The 26,452-nt window shown below is 42.9% G+C and overlaps 3 protein-coding genes across 3 annotated transcripts; 1 reads left to right on the top strand and 2 right to left on the bottom strand.

The window, feature by feature from the left end:
• Window positions 1-1,776: 1,776 nt before the first annotated feature.
• LOC148047428 (uncharacterized) lies at window positions 1,777-7,245 on the bottom strand. The gene is given in 7 exon segments (XM_087711468.1): window positions 1,777-2,778; window positions 2,780-3,888; window positions 4,617-4,743; window positions 4,975-5,057; window positions 5,209-5,323; window positions 5,573-6,150; window positions 7,109-7,245. Coding segments are annotated over 6 exon segments (2,055 nt in total). The 5' UTR covers window positions 6,083-6,150; window positions 7,109-7,245; the 3' UTR covers window positions 1,777-2,667.
• Window positions 7,246-9,275: 2,030 nt separating this feature from the next.
• On the bottom strand, window positions 9,276-12,799 carry LOC148047427 (uncharacterized). Its single transcript, XM_087708054.1, has 7 exons — window positions 12,250-12,799; window positions 11,863-11,977; window positions 11,655-11,737; window positions 11,297-11,423; window positions 9,888-10,536; window positions 9,720-9,797; window positions 9,276-9,438 (listed from the first exon to the last, which is right to left on the bottom strand). Exons 1-7 carry the CDS (start codon window positions 12,757-12,759, stop codon window positions 9,276-9,278), a joined length of 1,725 nt encoding a protein of 574 aa, XP_087564180.1. The 5' UTR covers window positions 12,760-12,799.
• Window positions 12,800-15,767: 2,968 nt separating this feature from the next.
• LOC148047426 (uncharacterized) lies at window positions 15,768-25,237 on the top strand. The gene is made up of 6 exons (XM_087711437.1): window positions 15,768-15,830; window positions 19,913-20,474; window positions 20,727-20,844; window positions 20,969-21,051; window positions 22,552-22,678; window positions 23,430-25,237. The coding sequence occupies exons 2-6, from the start codon at window positions 20,061-20,063 to the stop codon at window positions 24,971-24,973; spliced, it is 2,286 nt and encodes a 761-aa protein (XP_087567563.1). The 5' UTR covers window positions 15,768-15,830; window positions 19,913-20,060; the 3' UTR covers window positions 24,974-25,237.
• Window positions 25,238-26,452: the final 1,215 nt, after the last annotated feature.

Below are 26,452 nucleotides of genomic sequence, written 5' to 3'. Positions count from 1 at the left end.
TTAAAGCGGCGGTGGTGAGACCCCTCCTGAAGAAACCATCCTTGGATCCAGCCGTTCTTAATAATTATCGTCCAGTCTCCAACCTCCCCTTTGTGGGGAAGGTTGTTGAGAAGGTGGTGGCCTTCCAGCTCCAGCGGTCCTTGGAGGAAGCTAGTTATCTCGACCCATTCCAGTCCGGCTTCAGGCCTGGTTACAGCACTGAAACCGCTTTGGTCGCATTGACCGATGACCTCTGGAGAGCCAGGGATGGAGGCCACGCCTCCATCCTGGTTCTCCTTGACCTCTCAGCGGCTTTCAATACCATCGACCATGGTATCCTTCTGCGACGACTGCGGGAGGTGGGGGTGGGAGGCACTGTTTTGCAGTGGTTCTCCTCTTACCTCTCGGACAGGTTGCAGTCGGTGTTAGTTGGAGGGCAGAGATCGACCCCTAGGCCCCTAACATACCCTGGGGTGCCGCAGGGTTCGGTCTTATCCCCCCTACTATTTAACATCTACATGAAACCACTGGGCGAGATCATTCGGCGGCACAGGATAAGATACCATCAATATGCGGACGATACCCAGTTGTATCTGTCCACCCCGTGCCAACTCAATGAAGCGGTGGACGTGATGAACCGGGGCCTTGAAGCTGTTAGGGACTGGATGAGGGCTAACAAGCTTGTGCTCAACCCGGATAAGACCGAGTGGCTGTTGTGTTTCCCTCCCACCAATTTGGCAAGTGTTCCATCTCTCAGGCTGGGGGGGGTCAAACATTAAACCCCTCAGACAGGGTTCGCAACTTGGGAGTCCTCCTGGACCCACAGCTGACCTTTGACCACCATCTGTCAGCTGTGACCAGGGGGGCATTTGCCCAGGTTCGCCTGGTGCGCCAGTTGCGACCCTACCTGAACCGGGAGGCCCTCACAACAGTCACTCGTGCCCTTGTGACCTCTAGGCTGGAATACTGCAACGTGCTCTACATGGGGCTGCCCTTGAAGAGCATCCGGCGACTTCAGCTAGTCCAGAATGCGGCCGCGCGAGTGATTGTGGGTGCACCTCGGTTCACCCACATAACACCTATCCTCCGCGAGCTGTGCTGGCTACCTGTCGATCTCCGGGTGCGCTTCAAGGTGCTACTTGCCACCCATAAAGCCCTTCATGGTAGTGGATCTGGATACTTGAGAGACTGCCTCCTGCCAATTACCTCCTCGCGACCAATTAGATCACATAGATTAGGCCTCCTCTGGATCCCATCTGCCAGTCAGTGTCGACTGGCAACCACGCGGAGGAGAGCCTTCTCGGTAGTAGCTCCGACCCTTTCGAACGATCTCCCCGTGGAGATTCGTACCCTCACCACCCTCCAGACCTTCTGCGCAGCCCTTAAAATCTGGCTATCCCGTCAGGCCTGGGGCTAAAGATTGTAATCCATCCCCACCCGAATGGTATGAATGTTGTGTTCTTTTTAATTATGTATTGTGCTTATGTGTCATTGTTTGTATCCCCTTTCCCTATGAGTTGTAAGCCGCCCTGAGTCCCCCCAGGGAAAAGGGCGACCTATAAATAAACTTTTCCAATTCCAATTTCCAATTCTTCTTTGTGGCAACCCCTGAGGTATTGGAAAACTGCTATCATGTCTCCCCTAGTCCTTTTTTTCCACAGCACTAGGAGTTTGTAAAGGTTTGTGGGAATCAGCTTGAGAGACAAGGAAAATAGATGCTACTCAGGGAAATATCAAATAAAAGATGGAGAAGTATGCAGCTGCATAACTAGCAACGAAGGAATCTTAACAACAATGTGCATTGAGGTATCAGACAGTTGTTTATTGATTTAGTCAATGCATACACCCTCCATCTCAGTTAGAAGCAACTTTAAGGAACGGCAGATTTCTACTTTCAGATTTTTATTATAAAATATTTATTATATGCACAAATTTATTAATTCAGCCTTACAACAGAGTATGAATAGGAGTACTACAATAGCCTTTCAAAAGAGTTAGCCTATCTGGCCATGATTCCTGTCTGGCTACCTCTGAGATCTGAAAGCATATTGCTAAGCCCTCTTTCCAGTAAATGATTTCAAGCTGGAGTGAGATTCCCAGACAAGATCCCCAAACCCAAAGTAGTAGTAATCCCTTAGTGAACTTGAAGCACATCCCAATGTAGCAGATCTCTACCGCCAATTCTAGCAATGATTGTCCTAACTTTACTTCATGCTCTGCAGTTTGCAAAAGTCCCTTTCCTCAGTTGATGCTCAACAGTTTCTGATGCCAGAATACTTTCAACTTCCCTTTTCCCTTGGGCTATATTGACAACCTGTTAAATAATCAAACCAACTGTACTTCTTTCATTTAATCAAAGGCTACAAGTACATCTACCAACAAAAAAAAAATCAATTTTAGCTTTTGTCTGAAACAATGTCATGCCACAGGAAAACAGAATTTGGCACCTTCCCAGGAGAAAAAAACTTTTGCATGTGTGTTTGTTTGACTTCCCACAGTTGTGATTCCTTTTCAGGAATCTTCATCTGAACATTCTTCCATAGAATATGTACATGTTCCTATATGGGGAGATTTATGGGGAGGAACCAATGACACGAATGTTATTTTAGAGTGAAAAATACTTTCTTAGTCCCATTGCTTATCTCTAGTCACCGTCTCACACAGTGTACCTGAATACAGTTATTTACATCAGATGTATTGATATGGCTCCTCCAAATTGTGGATCTTTCTATGGCAAGTAAGGGTGTACCTCCTTGGAAAGCTTTTTCCACACTCTGTGCATTCATATGTTTTTTCCCCGTACATGGATCATTTGATGGGACGTAAGATGACATATATTCCTAAAGCTCTTTCCACACTCCATACATTGATAGGGCTTCTCTCCTGTGTGGATCATCTTGTGGAAATTAAGACTGCTCTTACAAGTAAAAGTCTTTCCACACTCCAAGCATTCATATGGCTTCTCTCCTGTGTGCATCCTTTTATGGTAAGACAGATTATTACTATTCCTAAAGCTTTTTCCACATACCATACATTTATATGGCTTCTCTCCTGTGTGAATCATAAGATGGGAAGTAAGATTACTGCTACAAGTAAAGCCCTTTCCACATTCAATACATTGATATGGCTTCTCTCCTGTATGGATCCTTTTATGGGAAGTAAGGTTACTGCTACAAGTAAAGCCCTTTCCACATTCAATACATTCAAATGGCTTCTCTCCTGTGTGGATCCTTTTATGGCAAGACAGATTAACATTTTTCCTAAAGCTTTTTCCACATTCCATACATTTATATGGCTTCTCTCCTGTGTGGATCCTTTGATGGGAAGTAAGATTACTGCTACAACTAAAGCCCTTTCCACATTCCATACATTGATATGGCTTCTCTCCTGTGTGGATCTTTTTATGGGTGGTGAGAGCACACTTCCACCTAAAACTCTTTCCACATTCAAGACATTGATATTGTTTCTCTCCTGTGTGGATCCTCTTGTGGGAATTAAGACTACTGCTACAACTAAGGTTCTTTCCACACACTATGCATTTATAAGGTCGTTCTCCTGTGTGATTCCTTTGATGGGTTCTAAGAGAGTCATAACAACAAAAGGTCTTTCTGCATTCCACGGAAGTATGTTGTTTGTCTTCTGAACATGTTTTTTTATGGGAAATGAGATCCTCTGATTTTTTAAAGCTCTTTTCACAATCCATACATTTATGTGGTATTTCTCCCGTACTGATGATTGTATGGCTAAGGAGACGATTTGTCAAAGAAATACTTTTTTTAACTTCACTTTGTGATCGGTTTGTTTCATCAATCTTTGTTTGCATCTGATCTGGAAAATTTCTGTTTTTCTCTGTCAGTTGAACCGGTTGACATTGTTCCTTACGATTCTTATTCACTTGCTCATTATAGCCTTGAAAGGGAAAAATGTAAGATGTAGCAAACTAGGAGAATGAACAAATCTGAAATTTAGTAAAAGAATCATCAATATAATTTGGCTAGAAACTGGGAGACTGTGGGTACAGGTAGTCTTAAATTTTTAGCAGTTCAATTGGTGACCATACAAAGTTACAATGGGACTGAAAAAAGCGACGTAAGACCATTTTCCACACTTATGACCATTGAACATGTGGTTTACATTCAGATGCTTGACAACTGGTTCATATTTGTGACAGTTGCAGTATCCCAGGGTTGTGTGATCCCCTTTGACAAGGAAAGTCAATGGAGAAGCCAGATCCACTTCACAACCATGTTAGTAACTTAAACTGCAGTGATTCACTTAAAAACCGTGGAAAGAAAGGTTGTAAAAAGGGGCAAAACTCGCTTAACAAATTTCTCAGTTAGCAACATTAATTTTGGGCTTAATTGTGGTCATAACTCGAGGACTGCCGGCATTAGTTCAGCCTTAATCGTGAATGCTGTCTGGGTGACTTTGGACATGCCTCTCAACCCATATCAGAGGGTTGTTGTGGTTGGGGGACAATAGGAAGAGGAAGGAGTACTGGATGTGTCCACTGCCTTAACTTACTTGCAATAAAGGCAGGATATAATTAAAAAGTGATCTTTTTATCAGAAATTTCTAAGCCCTCCACCCACCCACCCATCCCTTCTCTACGTTACTGAGGACAGATGGGATCTTACCCAGGTAAGCCAGATTCCTTGAATTCTCCAGCATGACTTCCCCATGGAGAGCTTTTTGGGCAGGATCCAGCTGAGACCACTCCTCCTCGGAGAAATACACAGCCACATCCTCAAAAGACACAAAATCCTGAAACAGGAAAGAAATTTCCCTATTAACAGATAATCCCAAGCATAATTTGACAGTTTTCTTCCACCAATTCAAGGAGAGATTCAGAGAATAAAATGGGTTTTGTTTGAACAGAATGGACAGGTAGGTTAAGCCAGGTGTGAATTTTCAACGATCTAGTCTACAATTTGTCTTGCTCTCAAAACAGCAATATTGTAAATGGAATATTATACAGAATAAAATGAATCTTACCTGAGGCAGAAGTTCAGCCACTCTTCCAGCTCCATCACAAGGAGAAGGTGGTTCTAAAAATAACATGGGCAGCTTTCTATTACCTGTGAGGCAGAAAATGATAGAAGCAAACTGTTAAAAGAGAGAGAGAGAGAGAGAGAGAGAGAGAGAGAGAGAGATTCTACTCAAGACGAACAAAACAATTATATGACTGGATGTCCAAACTTCATATCCCATGGAAAGATCTTCTGTTACCTGGAGAGGTGTCCTGACTTTGACCTTCCTGGAAGCTCTCCCTGAATAGCAGCTCCTGAGAGGATTTCGATGAATCTTTGCACCCCTGGGGATACTCGCTGATAGCTTGCAAGGACTTATGGAGAAGATGTGGCATGAGAAAGAAAGGAAGAGTAGAGAGATAGAAATAAATTATCAATATTGAACACTCAGCCTAGCAGATACCAAAGTTTATTGATTAAGCTGGAAAAGCAAGAATAGAAAAATTGGTCCAAATTCAGAACAAGAGATCTTAGCAGCTCAAAATCCCAGAAAAGTCTGTCAGAAAAACATTGACAAATTCAGAAAGATTCTCTTTAGAACTGCCAAGATTTCATTCTCATACCTCCAACTCTTCTTGCATCTTCTCAGACTCCTGGGTCAGCAAGAAGCCTTCGGCCAGGGACACCGCCTGGGAACTGGTCTCCACTCCACACTCCCGCACCCATTGCTCCATCTCTGGGGGAAGGACAGCCAGGAACTGATCCAGGAGTACCAGGTCCAGCATCTGAGCCTTGGTGTGTTTTTCTGGCTGCAGCCACTGACGGCAAAGGCGGTGAAGCTGACTGCAAACATCTCGGGGACTCTTCCCCTCCTGGAAATGCACTTCATTGAAGTCACAGAATTGGACCTCTGAACTGCTGGCTTCCTCCTCTTGGCTCTTCTGCCCAGGAGTTTCCGCATTCTTCCCACAGCTCCAAGGCTGAGCAGCTGGACGTTCTTTTCCAACTCCTCCATCTGTTGGGCTTTGTCCCTCCATCTTCTCTCTGCTCTCTAATCCAAAACTAAAATGGACCCATGCATCTCCCCAGGTCTTCCTCATCACGAGAGGTCTGGCCAAAGCTCCCAACGCCATTCAGCCCAATTCCTTCACAAGATACTTTGGTCTCCAGAGGAATCAGGAAAGATCTCCAGCCTACAGAACTCAAATGGAAAACACAAGGATGTTCAACAGGGAGGCAAATCTGAATACTGAGCATCCTCCTCCACAAATAAATAAATAAATCAACAAACAAACAAACAAAACAAAACAAAAGAAATTCTTATGAACCCACCAAGTTCTGGAATGGGATTTGGGGGGGGGGTCTTAATTGATATACTTGTTTATCTTTGGGGAAAGTCTGCCAACAGTTTTCTGCCTCAACTTCTATCAAGGAACCCAAAATTTGGATAAATACATTTAAAATATGTTTGGCTTTTCTGTTTCCTAATTATTTATATCAAATCATTTGTGTTGCTGTCTACAACCTTTTGCACAATCCAAAGTATGTCTCTAGTAAAAGAAAAGAAAAAAGCATGCCAGAAGCCAGAATTAAGAAGCCACCATCCAATGCATGGCCGTTCTTCTCACAGGTTCATTTGCCTGCCGGCAGAGACATCAAAGAGAAGGTGGGGAAAGATGGAAAAGGAGGAAACCGAGTTCCAGTCCTTACACGCCTTACACTCAACTCTTCACACGGAACTGCAGCCTTGCATACAAAGGCAACCGGAGGGACTTTGGCCGGTGGCTTCTCTGGGCCAAGGAAAAGGGAGACGGGGGAAAAACCCTTCTTGAAAAGGGCCGAGAAACGCGCAGGAAATTCTCCAGGAATCAAGACATTCTGCGCCGTTTGGAAAGGCAACCTCTCCCTCTCCCCGCATGCAGAGGGTTGCCGGAGGAAACGGAGGGTCGATGGGTCCCCTCTTTATGGCGACCCTGATTTTCTTCCTGGAGAAAACCCGGCAGGTGCGGAGCTGCCCTTCGGGTCCCTTTCTTCCTCGGGGTGGCAGGGGAACATGGGACCTCGAACTCTCCACCACCCCCTTTCCGCCACTTGGAACTTGACGAAGCTTTGCATGCTCCAGGCTCCCTTCCAGCGTCAGAGGAAAGAGCCCCACTCACTCCGAGTCACGCCTGCATCTCCACCCGTGAGAGAATTCCTTCCTGCCTCTCGGCCTCCGGGCTCAGCCGAAGGTTGACAGCGGAGGGAAGAAGAATCGGACGCCGCACAAAAAGCAGACGCGATCCCAGCCTTTCCCGGAAACTTTTGAGAGCCAGGCGCATGCTCAGTTCCCTCTGGAAGGAGGCTGCCCAGCCCTTCTAAGCGCTGACGAGGGAGACCCCTGGTGGACTCTGTGCGCTACGCCAGGGAATCCTGCAAAGGGGCAGAAGACAAGAGCAGGTTCCACGGAAGTCAAGGATGATGGGCATGGGAGTGGATGGAAAGCGTCTCTCCACAAGTCTTGCCTTTCCAAATAGCTGGCCGATTCCATACAGTTTTACAACTTCTTCTTTTTAATGTCTGGGAACTATGTGTGATTTGTGGACATTGAGGAAATCTTTTGTTGAAGTTCGTTTTCTCGAAGTTCAGTCTGAGAAATTGGCAAAATCCTTAGTTGATGCACCTCAGGAGATCCCCTCCTCCCACCTCCTCCTCCTGTGCTGAAGGTGATTCAGGCAGGCTATGCATGGGAAACCCTCCCTCTTCCCTCAGGCTCACAATTCTGGGAGTTGAAACTCAGAATACTCCTAGGGTCCAACAAGGTCAGCTGTCATCGGAAAGGGTTGCCTGACAAAGCAAATATCAAGCCAGCCATGCACAGAACTGGCAAGGAAGGAATCTGTTGTAATATAGTTCCTTGTGTAGGTGTGTGTCCTCCATGGCCTAGTTCATACTAGGGCCTGCAGAGCCACGCTGAATCACACAGGAGAAAACAAACTCCTAGAACTCCATAACATCCTGATATCCTGATAGTGCAGAACATAACATCCTGATAGTCCATAACAAAACATCCTGACCAGGATCCTGACCAGGATATGACCATATATAGACAGAACTTCCCTGAGCAGTAGATTAGAAATTGTACTTTTACAGGCTGTTTTTAATCACATGCTATTGCTCCTCCTGCCTTTGTTCTATCCCAATAAAAGGGGCTCTCAGACTCTCATCTGGGTCGCTCCATCTCGAGAAAGTTCGTGTCCTGTCTTTTCTCAACATTGGCCTCATGGATGACCCACGGGAATATCACATTTGGTAGCAGAGGATGGTTACTTCACAGGAATCTTAACAACAATGTGCATTGAGGTATCCGACAGTTATTTATTGATTTAGTCAATGCATACGCCCTCCATCTCAGTTAGAAGCAACTTTAAGGAACGGCAGATTTCTACTTTCAGACTTTTATTATAAAATATTTATTATATGCACAAATTTATTAATTCAGCCTTACAACAGAGTATGAATAGGAGTACTACAATAGCCTTTCAAGAGAGTTGGCCTATCTGGCCATGATTCCTGTCTGGCTACCTCTGAGATCTGAAATCATATTGCTAATCCCTTTTTTCAGTAAATGATTTCAAGATGGAGTGAGATTCCCAGACAAGATCCCCAAACCCAAAGTAGTAGTAATCCCTTAGTGAATTTGGAGCACATCCCAATGTAGCAGATCTCTACCGCCAATTCTTGCAATGATTGTCCTAACTTCATGCTCTGCAGTTTGCAAAAGTCCCTTTCCTCAGTTGATGCTCGGCAGTGATACCAGAATATTTTCAACTTCCCTTTTCCCTTGGGATATATTAACAACCTGTTAAATAATCAAACCAACTGTACTTCTTTCATTTAATCAAAGGCAAACGTACATCTACCAACAAAAAAATCAATTTTAGCTTTTGTCTGAAACCTTGTCATGCCACAGGAAAACAGAATTTGGCACCTTCCCAGGACAAAAAACTTTTGCGTGTATATTTATAGGACTTCCCACAGTTGTGATTCCTTTTCAGGGATCTTCATCTGAACGTTCTTTCATAGAATATGTATATGTTTCTATATGGGGAGGTTTATGGGGAGGAACTAGTGTCACAAATCTTATTTTAGGCAGAAAAATACTTCCTTAGTCCCTTTGGTTATCTCTAGTCACCGTCTCACACAGTGTACCTGAATTCAGTTATTTACATCAGATGTATTGATATGGCTCCTCCAAATTGTGGATCTTTCTATGGCAAGTAAGGGTGTACCTCCTTGGAAAGCTTTTTCCACTGTGCATTCATATGTTTTTTCCCCTTGCATGGATCATTTGATGGGACGTAAGACGACATTTCTTCTTAAAGCCCTTTCGACACATTGATAGGGATTCTCTCCTGTGTGGATCATCTTGTGGAAATTAAGACTGCTGTTACAAGTAAAAGTCTTTCCACACCCCAAGCATTCATATGGTTTATCCCCTGTGTGGCTCCTTATATGGTAAAGACATAGTATCACTCTTCCTAAAGCTTTTTCCACATTCCATACATTTATATGGCTTTCTCCTGTGTGGATCATCTTGTGGTTTTTAAGACTACTGTTCAAAGTAAAAGTCTCTCCACACTCCAAGCATCCATATGGTTTTCCCCTGTATGGCTCCTTTTATGACAAGACAGATGACAATTCTTCCTAAAGCTTTTCCCACATTCCATACATTTATATGGCTTCTCTCCAGTGTGGATCCTTTTATGGGAGGTGAGAGCACAATTCCACCTAAAACTCTTTTCACATTCTAGACATTGATATGGTTTATCTCCTGTGTGGATCCTCTTATGGGAATTAAGATTACTGCTACGAGTAAAAGTCCTTCCACATTCCATACATTTATATGGCTTCTCTCCTGTGTGGATCCTTTTATGGGAGGTGAGAGCACAATTCCACCTAAAACTCATTCCACATTGTAGACATTGATATGGTTTCTCCCCTGTGTGGATCCTCTTATGGTAATTAAGATGACTGCTACGAGTAAAAGTCCTTCTACACTCCATACATTGATATGGCTTCTCTCCTGTATGGATCCTTTTATGGGTGGTGAGAGAAGAATTCCGCCTAAAACTCTTTCCACATTCAAGACATTGATATGGTTTCTCTCCTGTGTGGATCCTCTTGTGGGAATTAAGATGACTTCTACAATTAAAGGCCTTTCCACAATCCATGCATTTATAAGGTCGTTCTCCTGTGTGATTCCTTTGATGGGTTTTAAGAGAGTCATAACAACAGAAGGTCTTTCTGCATTCCATGCAAGTATATTGTTTGTCTTCTGAACGTGTTTTTTTATGGGAAATGAGATTCTCTGATTTTTTAAAGCTCTTTTCACAATCCATACATTTATGTGGTATTTCTCCCATATTGACGATTGTATGGCTAAGGAGACAATTCGTCAAGGAAAAACTTTTTTTAATTTCACATTGTGATCCGTTTGTTTCATCAATCTTTGTTTGCATCTGATCTGCAAAATTCCTGTTTTTCTCTGTTGTATGAACTGGTTGACATTGTTCCTTACGATTCTTATTCACTTGCTTATTATAGCCTTGAAAGGGAAAAATGTAAGATGTAGCAAACTAGGAGAGTGAACAAATCTGAAATTTAGTAAAAAAATCATCAATATAATTTGGCTAGAAACTGGGAGACTGTGGGTACAGGTAGTCTTAAATTTATAGCAGTTCTATTGGTGACCATACAAAGTTACGATGGGACTGAAAAAAGCGACGTAAGACCATTTTCCACACTTATGACCATTGAAGCATCCCCCATGGACATGTGGTTTACATTCAGTTGTCAGATGCTTGACAATTGGTTCATATTTGTGACAGCTGCAGTATCCCAGAGTTGTATGATCCCCTTTTGCGACCTTCTGACAAGGAAAGTCAATGGAGAAGCCAGATTCACTTAACAACCATGTTAGTAACTTAAACTGCAGTGATTCACTCAAAAACCATGGAAAGGAAGGTCGTAAAAAGGGGCAAAACTCGCTTAACAAATTTCTCACTTAGCAACATTAATTTTGGGCTTAATTGTGGTCATAACCCGAGGACTGCCTGCATTAGTTCTGCCTTAATCGTGAATGCTGGCGGTGTGACTTTGGACCAGTCTCTCAACCCATATAAGAGGGTTGTTGTGGTTGGGGGACAATAGGAAGAGGAAGGAGTACTGGATGTGTCCACTGCCTTAACTTACTTGCAATAAAGGCAGGATATAATTAAAAAGTGATCTTTTTATCAGAAATTTCTAAGCCTTCCACCCACCCACCCATCCCTTCTCTACATTACTGGGGATCGATGGGATCTTACCCAGGTAAGCCAGATTCCTTGAATTCTCCAGCATGACTTCCCCATGGAGAGCTTTTTGGGCAGGATCCAGCTGAGACCACTCCTCCTCGGAGAAATACACGGCCACATCATCAAAAGAAACAAAATCCTGAAATAGGAAACAAGTTTCCCTATTAACAGATAATCCCAAGCATAATTTGACAGTTTTCTTCCACCAATTCAAGGAGAGATTCAGAGAACAAAATGGGTTTTGTTTGAACAGAATGGACAGGTAGGTTAAGCCAGGTGTGAATTTTCAACGATCTGGTCTAAAATTTGTCTTGCTCTCAAAACAGCAATATTATAAATGGAATATTATACAGAATAAAATGAATCTTACCTGAGGCAGAAGTTCAGCCACTCTTTCAGCTCCATCACAAGGAGAAGGCGGTTCTAAAAATAACATGGACAGCTTTCTATTACCTGTGAGGCAGAAAATGGTAGAAGCAGACTGTTAAAAGAGAGTGAGAGATTCTACTCAAGACGAACAAAACAATTATATGGATGGATGTCCACACTTCATATCCCATGGAAAGATCTTCTGTTACCTGGAGAGGTGTCCTGACTTTGACCTTCCTGGAAGCTCTCCCTGAATAGCAGCTCCTGAGAGGATTGTGATGAATCTTTGCACCTCTGGGGAAACTCGGTGATAGCTTGCAAGGACTTGTGGAGAAGATGTGGCATGAGAAAGAAAGGAAGAGTAGAGAGATAGAAATGAATTATCAATATTGAACATTCAACCCAGCAGACACCAATGTGCATCGGTTAAGCTTTGAGCTTAAAGCCAGAATAGAAAAATTGACCCAAATTCATCATCCAGAAGAAAAATAGAACAAGAGATCTTAGCAGCTCAAAATCCCAGAAAATTCTGCCAGAGAAACATTGACAGATTCAGAAAGGTTCTCTTTAGAACTGCCAAGATTACATTCTCATACCTCCAACTCTTCTTGCATCTTCTCAGACTCCTGGGTCAGCAAGAAGCCTTCAGCCAGGGCCACCGCCTGGGAACTGGTCTCCGCTCCACACTCCCGCACCCATTGCTCCATCTCTGGGGGAAGGACGGCCAGGAACTGCTCCAGGAGTACCAGGTCCAGCATCTGAGCCTTGGTGTGTCTTTCTGGCTGCAGCCACTGACGACAAAGGAGGTGAAGCTGACTGCAAACATCTCGTGGACTCTTCCCCTCCTGGAACTGCACTTTCCTGAAGTCACAGAATTTAACCTCTGAATTGTTGGCTTCCTCTTCTTGGCTCTTCTGCCCAGGACTTCCCCCATTCTTCCCACAGCTCCAAGACTGAGCAGCGGGACGGCCATTTCCAGTTCCTGCATCCTCTTGGCGTTGACCCTCCATCTTCTCTCTGCTCTCTAATCCAAAACTTAAATGGACCCATGCATCTCCCCAAGTCTTCCTAATCACGAGAGGTCTGGCCAAAGCTCCCAACGCCATTCAGCCCAATTCCTTCACAAGATACTTTGGTCTCCAGCGAAAACAGGAAAGATCTCCAGCCTACAGAACTCAAATGGAAAACACAAGGATGTTCAACAGGGAGGCAAATCTGAATACTGAGCATCCTCCTCCACAAATAAATAAATAAATAAATAAATAAAACAAAGAAAGAAAACAAAGAAAGAAATTCTTATGAACCCACCAAGTTCTGGAATGGGGTTGGAGGGCGGGCACGTCTTAATAGATATACTTATTTATGTTTGTGGAAAGTTTGCTAGGACTCTTCTGCCTCAATTTCTATCAAGGAATCAAAATATTGGATAAACACATTTAAATTATGTTTTGCGTTCTATTCCCTAATTACTTATATCAAATCATTTCTGTTGCTGCCTACAATCCTTTGCACAATCCAAATTATGACTCCAGTCTCACACAAAAAAAAACATGCCAGAAGCCAGAATTAAGAAGCCACCATCCAATGCATGGCCCTTCTTGTAACAGGTTCTTTATTTGGCTGCCGGCAGAGACACCAAAGAGATGGTGGGGAACGGAGGAAATCGAGTTCCAGTCCTTACACGCTTTGCACTCAACTCTTTACACACGGAACTGAAGCCCTGCATACAAAGGCAACCGGAGGGACTTTGGTCCGTGGCTTCTTTAGGCGCGGGAAAGGGGACACGTTCCCAGGCTTTCCCGGGAAGCTTTGAGTTCGGGAAAAAGCCAGGCGCATGCTCAGTTCCCTCTGGAAGGGGACCGCCCATCCCTTCCAAGCGCTGACGAGGGAGACCCCTGGTGGACTCTGTGCGCTACGTCAGGGAATCCTGCAAAGGCGCAGAAGACCACAGCAGGTTCCACGGGGGCTAAGGATGATGGGCATGGGAGTGGAAGGAAAGCGTCTCCCCAGAAGTCTTGTCTTTCCAAATAAGTGGCTGATTCTATACAGTTTTACAACTTCCTCTTCTTAATATCTGGGAACTAAACATAAAGGAAATCTTTTTGAAGCTCGTTTTCTTGAAGATCAGTCTGAGAAATTGGCAAAATCCTTAGTTGATGCACCTCAGGGGATCCCCTCCTCCCACCTCCTCCTCCTCCTGTGCTGAAGGTGATTCAGGCAGGCTATGCGTGGGAAACCCTCCCTCTTCCCTCAGGCTCACAATTCTGGGAGTTGAAACTCAGAATACTCCTAGGGTACAACAAGGTCAGCAGTCATCGGAAAGGGTTGCCTGACAAAGCAAATATCAAGCCAGCCATGCAGAGATAGACCTCGATTGGCAATAATTCAATTACCACTCAAAATCACAATGAAAAAAATGATTCATGACTAAGGTGACCAGATTTTCAGATAATGGGCTTAGTGACCAAAGTTACAATGGCATTGAAAAAAGTGACTGATGACCATTTTTCACACTTAGCGACCATTTTCACACTTAGCGACCGTTGCACCATCCTCATGGTCACGTGATCAAAGTTTTGATGCTTGGCAACAGTTACAATTTATATTTGTAAATTGTAGTTATGTTGAAATAAAAAAATATATTACAATACTATTTTTGCGTTGTACGAACATTTTTGTTGCTCCGTATAAAATTTTTAATCAACCTACCCCCCCCCCCGGGTCAAAGGTGTCCCTCTTTACCAATCTGAAAATCTGGTCACCTTACTTTTACTCCAAAGTTGTTAAGGTTCCTGCTTATATTTCCTCCCGAAGAAAACTGAGCATGCGCCTTTTTCTTTCCCCGTCACAAGCGTTCTCCGGGCCATTTCCTCCCCATCTCCCCCGAAAAGGCTGGGAACGCATCTGCCGTTTTTCTACCGTTCTCCTTCGCTCTGAGCCTTAAGGTGAGTTTTTTCTCAGAAGTCCAAGAGTTTGCAGGGAAATCTTACGCGGATGGAGATCCAGACGCTGTTATTGGAGGCGCTTGGTGACCTGCAAAAGTTCATCAGGTTCGGAGTTATGGGAAAGGGAGACCCCGTGGTCCCATGTTCCCTTGCCGCCCCTGTGCATGCCAGGCGGGGGGGAAACAAAGCTCCGGACCATCGTGCTGCTCCGGGGGGGGGGGATCAGGATCGCTGAAACGAGGGATGCATTTACCCTCCATTTACCCTCCATTCACCCTGCAAGGGGGGTGGCGGGGGGAGAGAGAGGTCGGCTTTGCAAAACAAATTTCCACTTTCAGATCCGTCTTGACTCCTTGACAATTTCCCGCATATTTCGTGGCCCCGTTTTCAGAAGGGGCTTCCCTCTCCTTGAGAGAAGCGACCTGCCGAAGTCGCTCCTGCTGGCTTTGCATGCAAGGCTGCAACTCCGTGGGCAAGGAATTGCATATAAGTTGTGCAAGGACTGGAACTCGGTTTCCTGGTTTCCAGGAAGAGTTTGGGCCAGGAGGTTGATGGGATTCTCGTCTCAATTGGTGTTTGCCAACTGTGAGAAGAATTATCCCTGTAAAAGATAAGAGGAGTGGTAACACCACGTTTAACCTCCAGGTGACCCAAGACACTTTACTGGCATATTAATTATTATATCAATATATAATAATAATTATCATGATATATTATATTATTAAATATTAATATTATGTAAGAATGTTCTCTGTAGTTATGTTGTCCCCAATCCGGGTCTGAGCCTGGTGCTGAAGCCAATGATGGACGCCAGACACGAGGTGCAGGTTTTCTGATTGCTTTTTATTGGAGTACTCCAAGGAAAAGGGTTCCTGGTCAAAAGGCCAAGAACAAAGAATTAAGGCCATGGGAGCGATAGTATACTTAATTTGCCGGCAGTTACAATAACAAGTTAGTTTCACTCAACTGGTTGATAATAGCTGGCAGGTTAGGCTATCCGTAGACTTCCTTTAAGTAACAATGCTGACCATAGGAGCAGCTGCCAAACAGGAAGGAGAATACGTCAAAAGGGATGGAGATTACTGGAAATGAGTAAAACAGATAGGATGGAACTTACATAGAAAAAGAAAAGGATTCAGTTGTTTGAAGAGATAGAACATCCTCGGGAGGGGGCAGAGGTGGGTAGTCCAGTGCTTAAGGGGATAGAACAACAGGGGTAACTTCGCGTAAAGGTAAGAAGTTCACTAAAACAATTAGGAAAAATAATTAGAGGTTGGGAAGGAGTAGAAGAAAAGAAGTACTACAGTGGTATATAGGTTTTGAGATGTTAGCATTCTCAAAAGGGACAGAAAAACTCAGTATGAATTGAGGGATACGGTTTCTTTTTCTTACCACCAGAGATGTTTTGCAGGCAAAACAAAAAGGGTTAAACCTGTCTAAATGGGAATAATTTGTCTTTGAGTAATGTGTATTAACCGTTCTTACATTTGAAGTGATAGTGATATTTGTGGTCTGCCGGCAAATTAAGTATACTTCTTGGCTTGAGCTGTGAGAAAACAGGTGATAGTTAGGGCCCCAAATCATATTTTTGATTTAAAACAGTATCCTATAAGTTTCTCACTGCTTGAAGAATGAACTGCAGGATGCCAAGGACTAGCGTCTCTTCTTGGCTTGTGAGAGGGGGGGGGAAAAGCTCCCTGAAATAATTATACTGGTCAGTTGGCAGAGATAAAGCATTTTTGTATGTTAGTTTACATAAAGGTTCTGATTACAGTACACAGGAGTGATACAAGAGCCAAGGTGGCGCAGTGGTTAAATGCAGCACTGCAGGCTACTGCTAGATCAGCAGTTCAGCGGTTCAAATCTCACCGGCTCAGGGTTGACTCAGCCTTCCATCCTTCCGAGGTGGGTAAAATGAGGACCCAGATTGTTGGGGGCAATATGCTGACTCTCTGTAAACCGCTTAGAGAGGGCTGAAAGCCCTATGAAGCGGTATATAAGTCTACTGCTATTGCTATACAGTGAAGTGATCCTGAGACCTGTGAATGCCTGTGTGCAGGGAGTTCTCCTTTTGTATAGAGACAGTAAGTTGCAAGAGTTTGTTGTTGTGGTTGTTGTGAGGGCAATAGAAAGTGTTTGAAAGAAAAAAGGGAGATGAGAGAGATCCCCTGGAAGATGTGGGAGAGAATGAAGTGGGAGATGTCCATGAGTTGGAAAGAGTTATTTGTGAGTTCCTTTTTTGACAGGATTTAGTATTTTTCCTCCCTTTATTTTCTTCTTCTTTTGCCTTGAGAAGCGAGAGGGGGGCTTGGGGTATAGTACAGTTTGTTTTCCCTTTTACACATTTTTTTTCCTTTGCCGCGTCTGTCTATGAGAGAGAGGCGGGGAAAATGGACAACTTGCTCCTGCAGAATTGCCAGAGCATATGGCATCTATGCAGATGTACTTTCTGTCCTGCTCTGAATTGCGATTTTGATTTTATTGTTTTCTGGACATTTTTTGAGGTGTACATTGCTTACACAAACCTATATAACAGAGAATTGACATTCAAGTTTGAGCCAAATATATTTCAGAGCAGAGACCCGAAATACCTCGTTTAGATGGTTTTCTTGTTATTTCTGAGCGTTCTCTTTTTTTAACCACTCTCTTTTATGTCTTTATGTCTGTGCATTTTGAACGCTTAGGAGTTATCCGTCTTATGGTATTCTTTGTTAACGAGCAGAGATGAATTGGGAATTACAATATGTATTGTATAGTTCCAGCAGTTTCCCTGAGTCACTGAAATGCCAAAGAGAGTGAGACTCGAGACGAAGCTTGCAAAAAATATCAGCTTTTATTTACGGCCATAACAAAAGCTGGGTGACAAAACTATATCCAAAACATACAAACAAATGCATGTAAGGAATAGCCTTCCCTTGCAAGAGTGGCTTAGAGTATTATATTCATTTTAGGCAGATAGAAACAGAGTTTATCCAATCAGAGACAAAGATTTGTTACCTGATTTTTAAACCGTTCTTTTGTTCAAACTCCTCTCTCCTATCTATCTTGTCTAAGGAGTATTCCTATAGTCTTGTGTAGGGGGTAGTAGCCCCCCTTTGCCAAGTTGTTTTTCGGCAGAATTCTTTAAGGATTTATTAGCCAGGAAAACTTCCTAGTTCGGTTCCATTATCTATGGGGCCCTGATATTCCCGTGTAACAATTTCTTCTACGTTTTCAAGAATGTGCCTAGCTTTGAAGCCAAGAATAGAAGCGAGATGCAGCAGTGCGATAACATTTGCAGTAATTCTATCCGGTATTAAGGTTACAAGTTGCTAGGCTATAAAACAACTAATTTCTGATAGTATACAATAGTATAAGCAGAAGCCAATAACAAAGCTTCATTCTTAATGAATGATTTCTAGCAGTATATCATGTCGGAATCAAACAGCAAATATTGGTTTAATCAGTAATAATTATATAGCAACATAAGCAATTCATAATGAAAGCAAACAGCCAATATTGGTTCATATTGATTCATATACTCCTTCAGTAAAAAGAGAGATAAAATATTTATGACATATGACTAATGGAAGAAGTAGAAATAAAACACCTGAAGGAGATTTCTAGGATAGCCTGGATATTGAATAACCTGGCTGTGAATAGATAATTATGCTATTTAGCCTAGTGGATTAGGGGCTTTTGAGGAATTTAACCCAGAGGTGGGAAGGAAAAGGGTAGCTGGCAGGCATATTTCTCTTAAATGCTAAAACCTGCCCTAATGTTCCCTTAAGGAAAGGATTTGACTCCCTCTTGTTTGTGGCAACCGCTGAGAGTAGATATAGTTCATACCTTTTTTTAATGAAAATTATCAGTACTTTTGATCAGTGACGTCATCAAAGTAAACAAACCCACGTGCTGATTACATCACCAGATCATGCCCCCTAAGCGGAAGTGACATGCACAGCCCCCACCCTCCGGATGTGACGTGCATAGCCCTCCTCCCTGGCTGGGGTGTGCATAATTGACCCCACGTGGTGCAAGTTTCACAAGATCATAACCCTAGCCGGATATGTGTAATGGCCTAAGCCCATCATGATGATGATGAGTAGCCCTAACAGATAAGGTGTTGTGCAATATCCTAGCCCTATTTTTCAGATAAGACGTGTTGAAACTTACCCCATCAAGAAAGATGCCAAGACTCTGTGTACATGATTAGTTTAACCCTAGATTAATTCTATGGACATTCAAGGGTGGTGGGAGGGGGGGTTGTGAAATAAAAATGTTTTTTATTTGTAATCAATCTCCTAAGGGCTGCATTTAAACCCACTTTTTCCCCAGGTATTTATTTCTAGGCAATGTTGGTTTTAATTTTTGTTGAGACATGGGGTCTGCATTGAACCATTTTTTCTCTAAAAGGTATTTATTTCTAGGTAGATTGAAGCCCACCAACAGGAAAAGACAAGGAATATTAATAGGAATTAAAATGTTCACAATAGGCAACCCCGCCAGGTTGCATGCAGTGGATAAGCCTGTTCATTCATGCCTGGGATATGCCCTGACATGCCTTACTCGCCCGCCCACCCCACTCCTCTGTGATTCTGGGCATGCGCAATAGACATGTGTGGGCCATATCCAGACATGCCATACCCGCCCCACCCTTCCCCTGTGATTCTGAGCATGCACAAGGCGCCCTTGTCATTACAAGAGCTGGTTAGTTTGCCTTAATTTCAGCAGTCACTTGAAGATGGCAACCTCTGATTCCAAAGATGTTTTTAAAACAACAGCAAAAGCCAGCATCGAATGCTCTGACACAAGACCCCTTCCACCAGAATGCAACAAACCCTATAGGGAGCCTTGGGAGGTTGAGTTGCTCCTTTGATTGGCGGGGGGTGGGGGGGTAATAAACTTATATATTGTGTTGTTCATTATATTGCAAAAAGAGACGATGTGTAGATAATGTCTGTGGTATCAGAAGGTAGAAGACGGAGTGGATGTAAATCACCAACAACCAGTTGTACGTTTTGCAGTTTAAACTACACATATAAGGTGGGAGGGGAGGGGACCAAGTCCATGAGAAATATGAAGTTAATAGAGATAGTGGTTTTCGCCTTGCAGGAGGCAAACAAGAAGCAGGGTGTGTCCCTGGCCGGGCAAATATCTGTGTGGCTAAGCCCCCAACCCCCTGTAGTCAGTCTTCCCAATAAGATGCCCCCTCCTTACAGATATTGCTGGATTTCTTTATTTTTCTTTTGGGGGGGGCAGGAGGAGGAAGAGGTTGCTCAGTATTCAGATTTGTCACCTCACCATATTGAACATGGTATGTTTTGCATTTCAGATATATAAGTGGGAAATCTTTCCTGGTTCCCCTGAGTCCAGAGTATTTTGTGGGGAAAGAGAACTGAATGGCCTTGAGGTGATTTGGCCAGGCCTCTTCTGATTAGAATACTTGGGGAGATCCATCTGGATTAGAGACCAAAGAGAAGATGGAGGGACAAAGCCCAGCAGATGCAGGAGTTGGAGAAGGCCGTCCAGCTACTCAGCCATGGAGCTATAGGAAGAACGGGCCAAGTTCTGGGCAGACGAGCCAAGAAGAGGAAGCCAACACTTCAGAGGTCCAATCCTGTGACTTCAGAAAAGTGCAGTTCCAGGAGGGGAAGAGTCCCCGAGATGTTTGCAGTCAGCTTCACCGCCTTTGTTGTGAATGGCTGCAGCCGGAAAGAAACACCAAGGCTCAGATGCTGGACCTGGTCCTCCTGGAGCAGTTCCTGGCTGTCCTTCCCCCAGAGATGGAGAAATGGGTGCGGGAGTGTGGAGCGGAGACCAGTTCCCAGGCCGTGGCCCTGGCCGAAGGCTTCTTGCTGACCCAGGAGGAGGAAAAGAGGCAAGAAGAATTGCAGGTCTGAGAATGTAGTCTTAGCAGCTCTAAAAGGGAGCTCTCTGAATTTGTGAATTCCTTTTTGATAGAGTTTTCTGGGATTATTAACTCCTGTGGCCTGTTGTTCCATTTTTCTTCCAGAAGATGTTTTTGGGGCAATTTTTCTATTCTGTTTCGAGTTTCAGCAATGGACATTAGGGTCTGCTGGTTTAAAGGTGCAGTATGATAATTCACTGATACTCTTCCTTTGTTTCTCGTATCACATCATCTCCAGAAATCCTTGGACGCTATGACTGAGTGTCCCAAGGGGAGGAAAGATTCATTCAGGTCTTCTCATGAGCTGCTCTTCAGGGAGACATTACACAAAGATCAAAGCCAGGACACCAGTCCAGGTAAGAAAGGTCACATCTTTCTGTATGACGTGACTTCAACAGTTAGCTGATTCTTTTGCTCCTCTTGATTGGAATATCTCTCTTTATAACAAATCTGCTTCCATCATTTTCCCCTGTCTTATAGAGTGTAGAAAGCCTTCCTTGGAAATTTTAGAATCTCCTCCTCTTTGTGGTGGCGCTGAAGGATTGGCTGAACCACTACTTCAGGTATGGAGGAAAAGGATCAGAAAATGTCCATGAAGCTTAGATGTATTTTATTTTGTTCTAGAGTTTATTGTAATAAATTGCCGTTTCTAAGCAATCCGGTCATTCAGAACTGATATGCAGCCTGGCCTATCTCTCCCTTCGGAGTGGATCCTTTGTGAGATGTTTTCTCCACCCGTCCTGCTTCGCCATCAGACTTCATTGACCAGATTGTTGTCAGCATTGGGACCAGGGGTGGGTTTCAACCAGTACGGACCGGTATGACGGTACCAGATGGTGAAATTCAGAGTGCCTTCCTGTACCCGTTGATCAGGAGGCCCGGTACCAGAACGCTCCCTCCCCTCATTCGCTCTTTCACTCGCCCCGCCCATCCGCACCACACTGCCGAAAAGTTCTCAGAAGAAGAACCAGAAGAAGAAAGAACTGGTGAGTGGCTGTGGGGGAGAGGGGAGGATGTTGGGGAAGAGAGAGAAGAGGCAGAAGACCTGCTAGAAGAGTGTGTCCGTGTGCACAGGCTGTGGGTTTTTAAAACGTCTGAATGAATCCAGGAAGAGGGAAGAGGCAGAGGGGCTGGAAGATACAGGAACACACACTTCCAACCCCTCTGTCTCTTCCCACTTCCTGGATTCACTCAGAAGTTTTTAAAACTCACAGCTTGTGCACACGCACACACACTTCCACTCTTTTAAAAACATCTGAGTGAATCCAGGAAGAGGCAGAGGGGCTGAAAGTGTGTGTGTAAGATGGTCAGTAATGTTGAAGACCGGCAAGGACATCCATATTTCCCCTGTAAGTAGCTGTTTTATTACAATACAATAGCAGAGTTGGAAGGGATCTTGGAGGTCTTCTAGTCCAACCCCCTGCCTAGACAGGAAACCCTATACCATTTCAGACAAATGGCTCATTGAATTAGACATTGTTTAATGTTTTGTGTACTTATATAATTCTTATTTAAGTAGTTAAGTGCACAAAATATTAAATTTCCTTTTTTTATATCTTATTTTTGTAGGTCAATCTTTGGGGGAAAGAATTCAGTGACATCGACTTGGCCACTCCCACCCCATCACATAGCTGCCAAGCCACGCCCACCCAGTCACATGACTGCCGCGCCACTCCCACCCGGTCACATGATCACCAAGCCACTCCCACCCGGTCACATGACCACCAAGCCACTCTCACAAAACAGGCCACACCTACAGAATAGGTTCCAAATTTTTTTGAAACCCACCACTGATCAAGACTCTTCCTTCTGTCTCCTAGGGTTATTCTCACATACCATTACGAAAAAATACTCTTTTCTGCCTTTTCAAAAGAATCTTTGGGATGACTCTGACCTGGTGACTGAGAATTTCCATAGACATTTACTATTACAAGCGATCTCATTCTCAATTTTGCACAAGATGCCCATTTTGCTCACTCAATTTCTCCTTGCATTGGAGGAAGAAAACTGTCAAATTATGCTTGGGATTATCTGTTAATAGGGAAACTTGTTTCCTTGTTCAGGATGTTGTGTCTTTTGAGGAAGTGGCTGTGTATTTCTCCGAGGAGGAGTGGTCTCAGTTGGATGCTGACCAAAAAGCTCTCCATGGGGAAGTCATGCTGGAGAATTCCAGGAATCTCTCTTCTCTGGGTAAGAACCCTGTCTGTGCTGAGCAATATAGAAAAAATTATGGGGTGGGGAGGCTTAGATGATAGTTCTGATAAAACATCACTTATTTATTTATATCCTGTCTCTATTTTTTGTAAATAATAAATACAGCAGAGAAACCCAATATTCCTTCTTCCTACTCTTTTCCCTATAACAATAACCCTTTGAAATGGGTTGAGCTGAGAGAGGCTGGCCCAAGGTCACCCAGCCAGCCTTCAGGCTTAAGGCTGAACTAGTATTCACAGTCACCCAGTGTCTAGCCTGGTGCGTTAACCGTTTCACCAAACTAAATTTATAGAAGGAAGAAATTTATTGAAGGAAAAATTGGAAAACTGCATAGCATTCCTTTTTACATAAAGGAATTGTTTTTTTTTAATACTTTCTGCTAATAAAATACAACATATCATCCCATAGTGAGAATCTGAGGGACAGACTAAACATAGAGATGATTTTACCGTGTCCACTTGTCCTCACGAGTTTGTGGCACCAAGAACTAGTCCCAGGTCACAGATTAGATCAGGATTGTGTCTTAGATTCATTGTGATATGACTCAATCCTGTTATATAAGGATCAGTAGGGATACACTTGGAAATGGATTCTTCCTAAAACCTTAGTTCATGTTTGACAACGAAGCAGCCAAAATATATTAATGATTCTTTGTCTGAATTTCAGAAGAAAAGTTTTGTTTGTTTCCTTTTTTTGCTACATTTCATTTTCTTTTTTCTTTTTCAAGGCTTTAATGAGCAAGAGAATAAGAATTGCAACAAGGAATGCCAAGCTATCCATCTGAAAAAGGAAAAGGGGAAATTTGCAAATCAGATGCAATCAAACAGTGATGAAACAAAGCAATCACAAAGTCGAATTAAAAAAGGCTTTTCTTGGGTCAATTGTATTCCTAACTGTGGAAACATCGATATGGGAGAAAGACCGTATCAATGTATGGAATCTGGAAAGAGCTTTAATAAATCCAATCATCTTATTTCTCAAGAAAAGACACATTCAGAAAGGAAATCATATACCTGCAGGGTGTGTGGAAAGACCTTCTGTAATAATGACTCTCTAAAAACTCACAAAAGGAATCACAAAGGAGAACAACTTTACAAATTAATGGAGTGTGGAAAGAACTTTGTTCATAAGAGTAATCTTAATGCCCACAACAGGATCGCCACAGGAGAGAAGCCATATAAATGCATGGAGTGTGGAAAGACATTTACTTGTACTAGTCGTCTTAATTCCCATAAGAGGATCCACACAGGAGAGAAGCCATATAAATGCATGGAGTGTGGAAAGACCTTTACTTGTAGCAGTAGTCTTTATTCCCACAAGAGGATCCACACTGGAGAGAAGCCTTTTAAATGCATGGAGTGTGGAAAGACCTTTATTTTTAGCAGTAGTCTTAATTCCCACAACTTGATCCACACAGGAGACAGGCCTTTTAAATGCATGGACTGTGGAAAGACTTTTCCTCGTATCAGTCGCTTTAATTCGCACAAGAGGATCCACACAGGAGAGAGGCCATATCAATGCATGGAGTGTGGAAAAACCTTTACTAGTAGCAATACTCTTAATTCCCACAAGAGGATCCACACAGGAGAAAAGACCTATGAATGCACCGAGTGTGGAAAGACCTTTCCTTATAACAGTAATCTTAATTACCACAAGAGGATCCACACAGGAGAAAAGCCATATCAATGCATGGAGTGTGGAAAGACCTTTGCTTATAGCAGCCATCTTGATTACCACAAGAGAATCCACACAGGAGAAAATCCATATCAATGCATGGAATGTGGAAAGACCTTTACTCGTAACAATAGTCTTACTTCCCACAAAAGGATCCACACAGGAGAAAGACCTTATAAGTGCATAGAGTGTGGAAAGAGCTATTATCATAGCAGTAGTCTTAATAAGCACAGGAGGACCCACACAGGAGAGAAACCATATCAATGTAAGGAGTGTGCAAAGAGCTTCTCTTCTTTTGAATCTTTTCTAAAACATCAAAGGAATCACAAAGGAAAAAGACCATATATATGCATGGAGTGTGGAAATAGCTTCAGTTGTAAGGGTAATCTTAATACCCACCAAAGGATCCACACAGGAGAGAAGCCCTATAAATGTGTGGAATGTGGAAAGGCCTTTAAGTGGAAGGCTGGTCTTACCTACCACGAAAAGATCCACAAAGGAGAGGAACTATATCAATGTAAGGAGTGTGGAAAGACCTTTAAACATAGCAGTCATCTTAATTCGCACAAGAGGATCCACACAGTTGAGAAGCCATAGAAATGCATGGAATGTGAAAAGACCTTTCATTGTAGCAGTAATCTGAATTACCATTAAAGGATCCATGCAGGAGAAAAGCCATATATATGTGTGCAATGTGGAGAGAGCTTTAAAAAGAGTTGTGATCTCACTTCCCATGAAAGAATCTGTGAGAAAAATATCCCAGATATATTTTCTATAAACTTAAGAAAAACTAAACAAGGAGATTATAGGCAACAAAAAGCTTTATTCATTGATAAATAATTATCAATGAATAACATTAATAAATAATAAGTTATCAATAAGTCTTATCGATAACTACCATGTGCATGATAGGATTCTCAAAAGGAGAGAATAACTACAAGGTACACAGGTACGACTTACATACACAAATTGAAATCTCATGGGTATTATCAAAGTGCGTCATAATACAATTACAAAAATACATTTGTATGGTCGATAACAATACTTTTCAACAATTGACTCCCATTGGCACTAATTAAGCAAGCACACAGAAATAAAGTTCCCCAAAATATTTCTGGGAACTTCAGGAGAATTCCTGCTACATGTGTGTCAGGTTATTTGACATTTCAGAATGTCAAATGACTGAATGTCATTTCAGTCTCCAAAAAGCCTTTATTTCCTGCTTTCCCAGAGTTAAAACAATAGCGAGATAATTACCGGCTTCCTGAAAAAATATCTCCGTTACAGAGGGAACTTCCAAGTGCCATTAAACTATTTCTAGCTGGGTCATTATGACCTATACCTTGTTCCAAGTAGTGATTTTCCAAGCTAGCAAGCAAGATAGATATGTAGTTTATTCAAAATGGAATCTATCAGGTCCTTCTTTACCCAAATAACTAGGGGTTTTATCCCTATTCTCACAGAATCCATGGGGCGGGGAGAGGGAAACCATATGAATGCTTGTAGTCTGGCAAGAGCTGTGCTAGGAGTAACACTCTTTATTTGACATAGTAGGATCCACACCCAGGAGAAACCATATTAATAAAGGGAGTGTAGAAAAAGGTTCAATAGAAATACAGGTTCATGACTGCAGTTGAGCCCAAAATTCCAATTGCTAAGCAAAACACTTGTTGAGTGAGTTGTGCTCCATTTTACAACTCTTTTGGCTACATTTGTTAAGTTAATCATTGCAGTTTTTAAATTAGTAACCCTATTGTTAAGTGAATCTGGCTTTTCCATTTATTTCGCTTCTGAGTCTGGTCTTCTGGTTTATGTGACCATGTTTGAACAGTCATAAGTGTGAAAAAAGACCCTTTTTTCAATACCATTCTAACTTCGAACATTAGTAGACAAACTGTTCTAAGTTGTGGACTATCTGTCTGGGAATTCAACATAATTCAACCAAAGCAAGAGAATGTTCTTACATATATATCAACCTATCATGTCTAAAGAATTTCAGAATGATGAATTTTTCTCACAAAAGAAACAAGAATGAGAAGTGAAATCCGTGTTCAAAGACACTTTTTGAAGCATTAG

This window comes from Thamnophis sirtalis, unplaced genomic scaffold (assembly GCF_051295495.1).
Source record: "Thamnophis sirtalis isolate CommonGarterSnake01/CBP01778 unplaced genomic scaffold, rThaSir2_p1.2 scaffold_3, whole genome shotgun sequence".
Taxonomy (NCBI): domain Eukaryota; kingdom Metazoa; phylum Chordata; class Lepidosauria; order Squamata; family Natricidae; genus Thamnophis; species Thamnophis sirtalis.
This window is presented reverse-complemented; position numbering and strand designations above follow the sequence as displayed.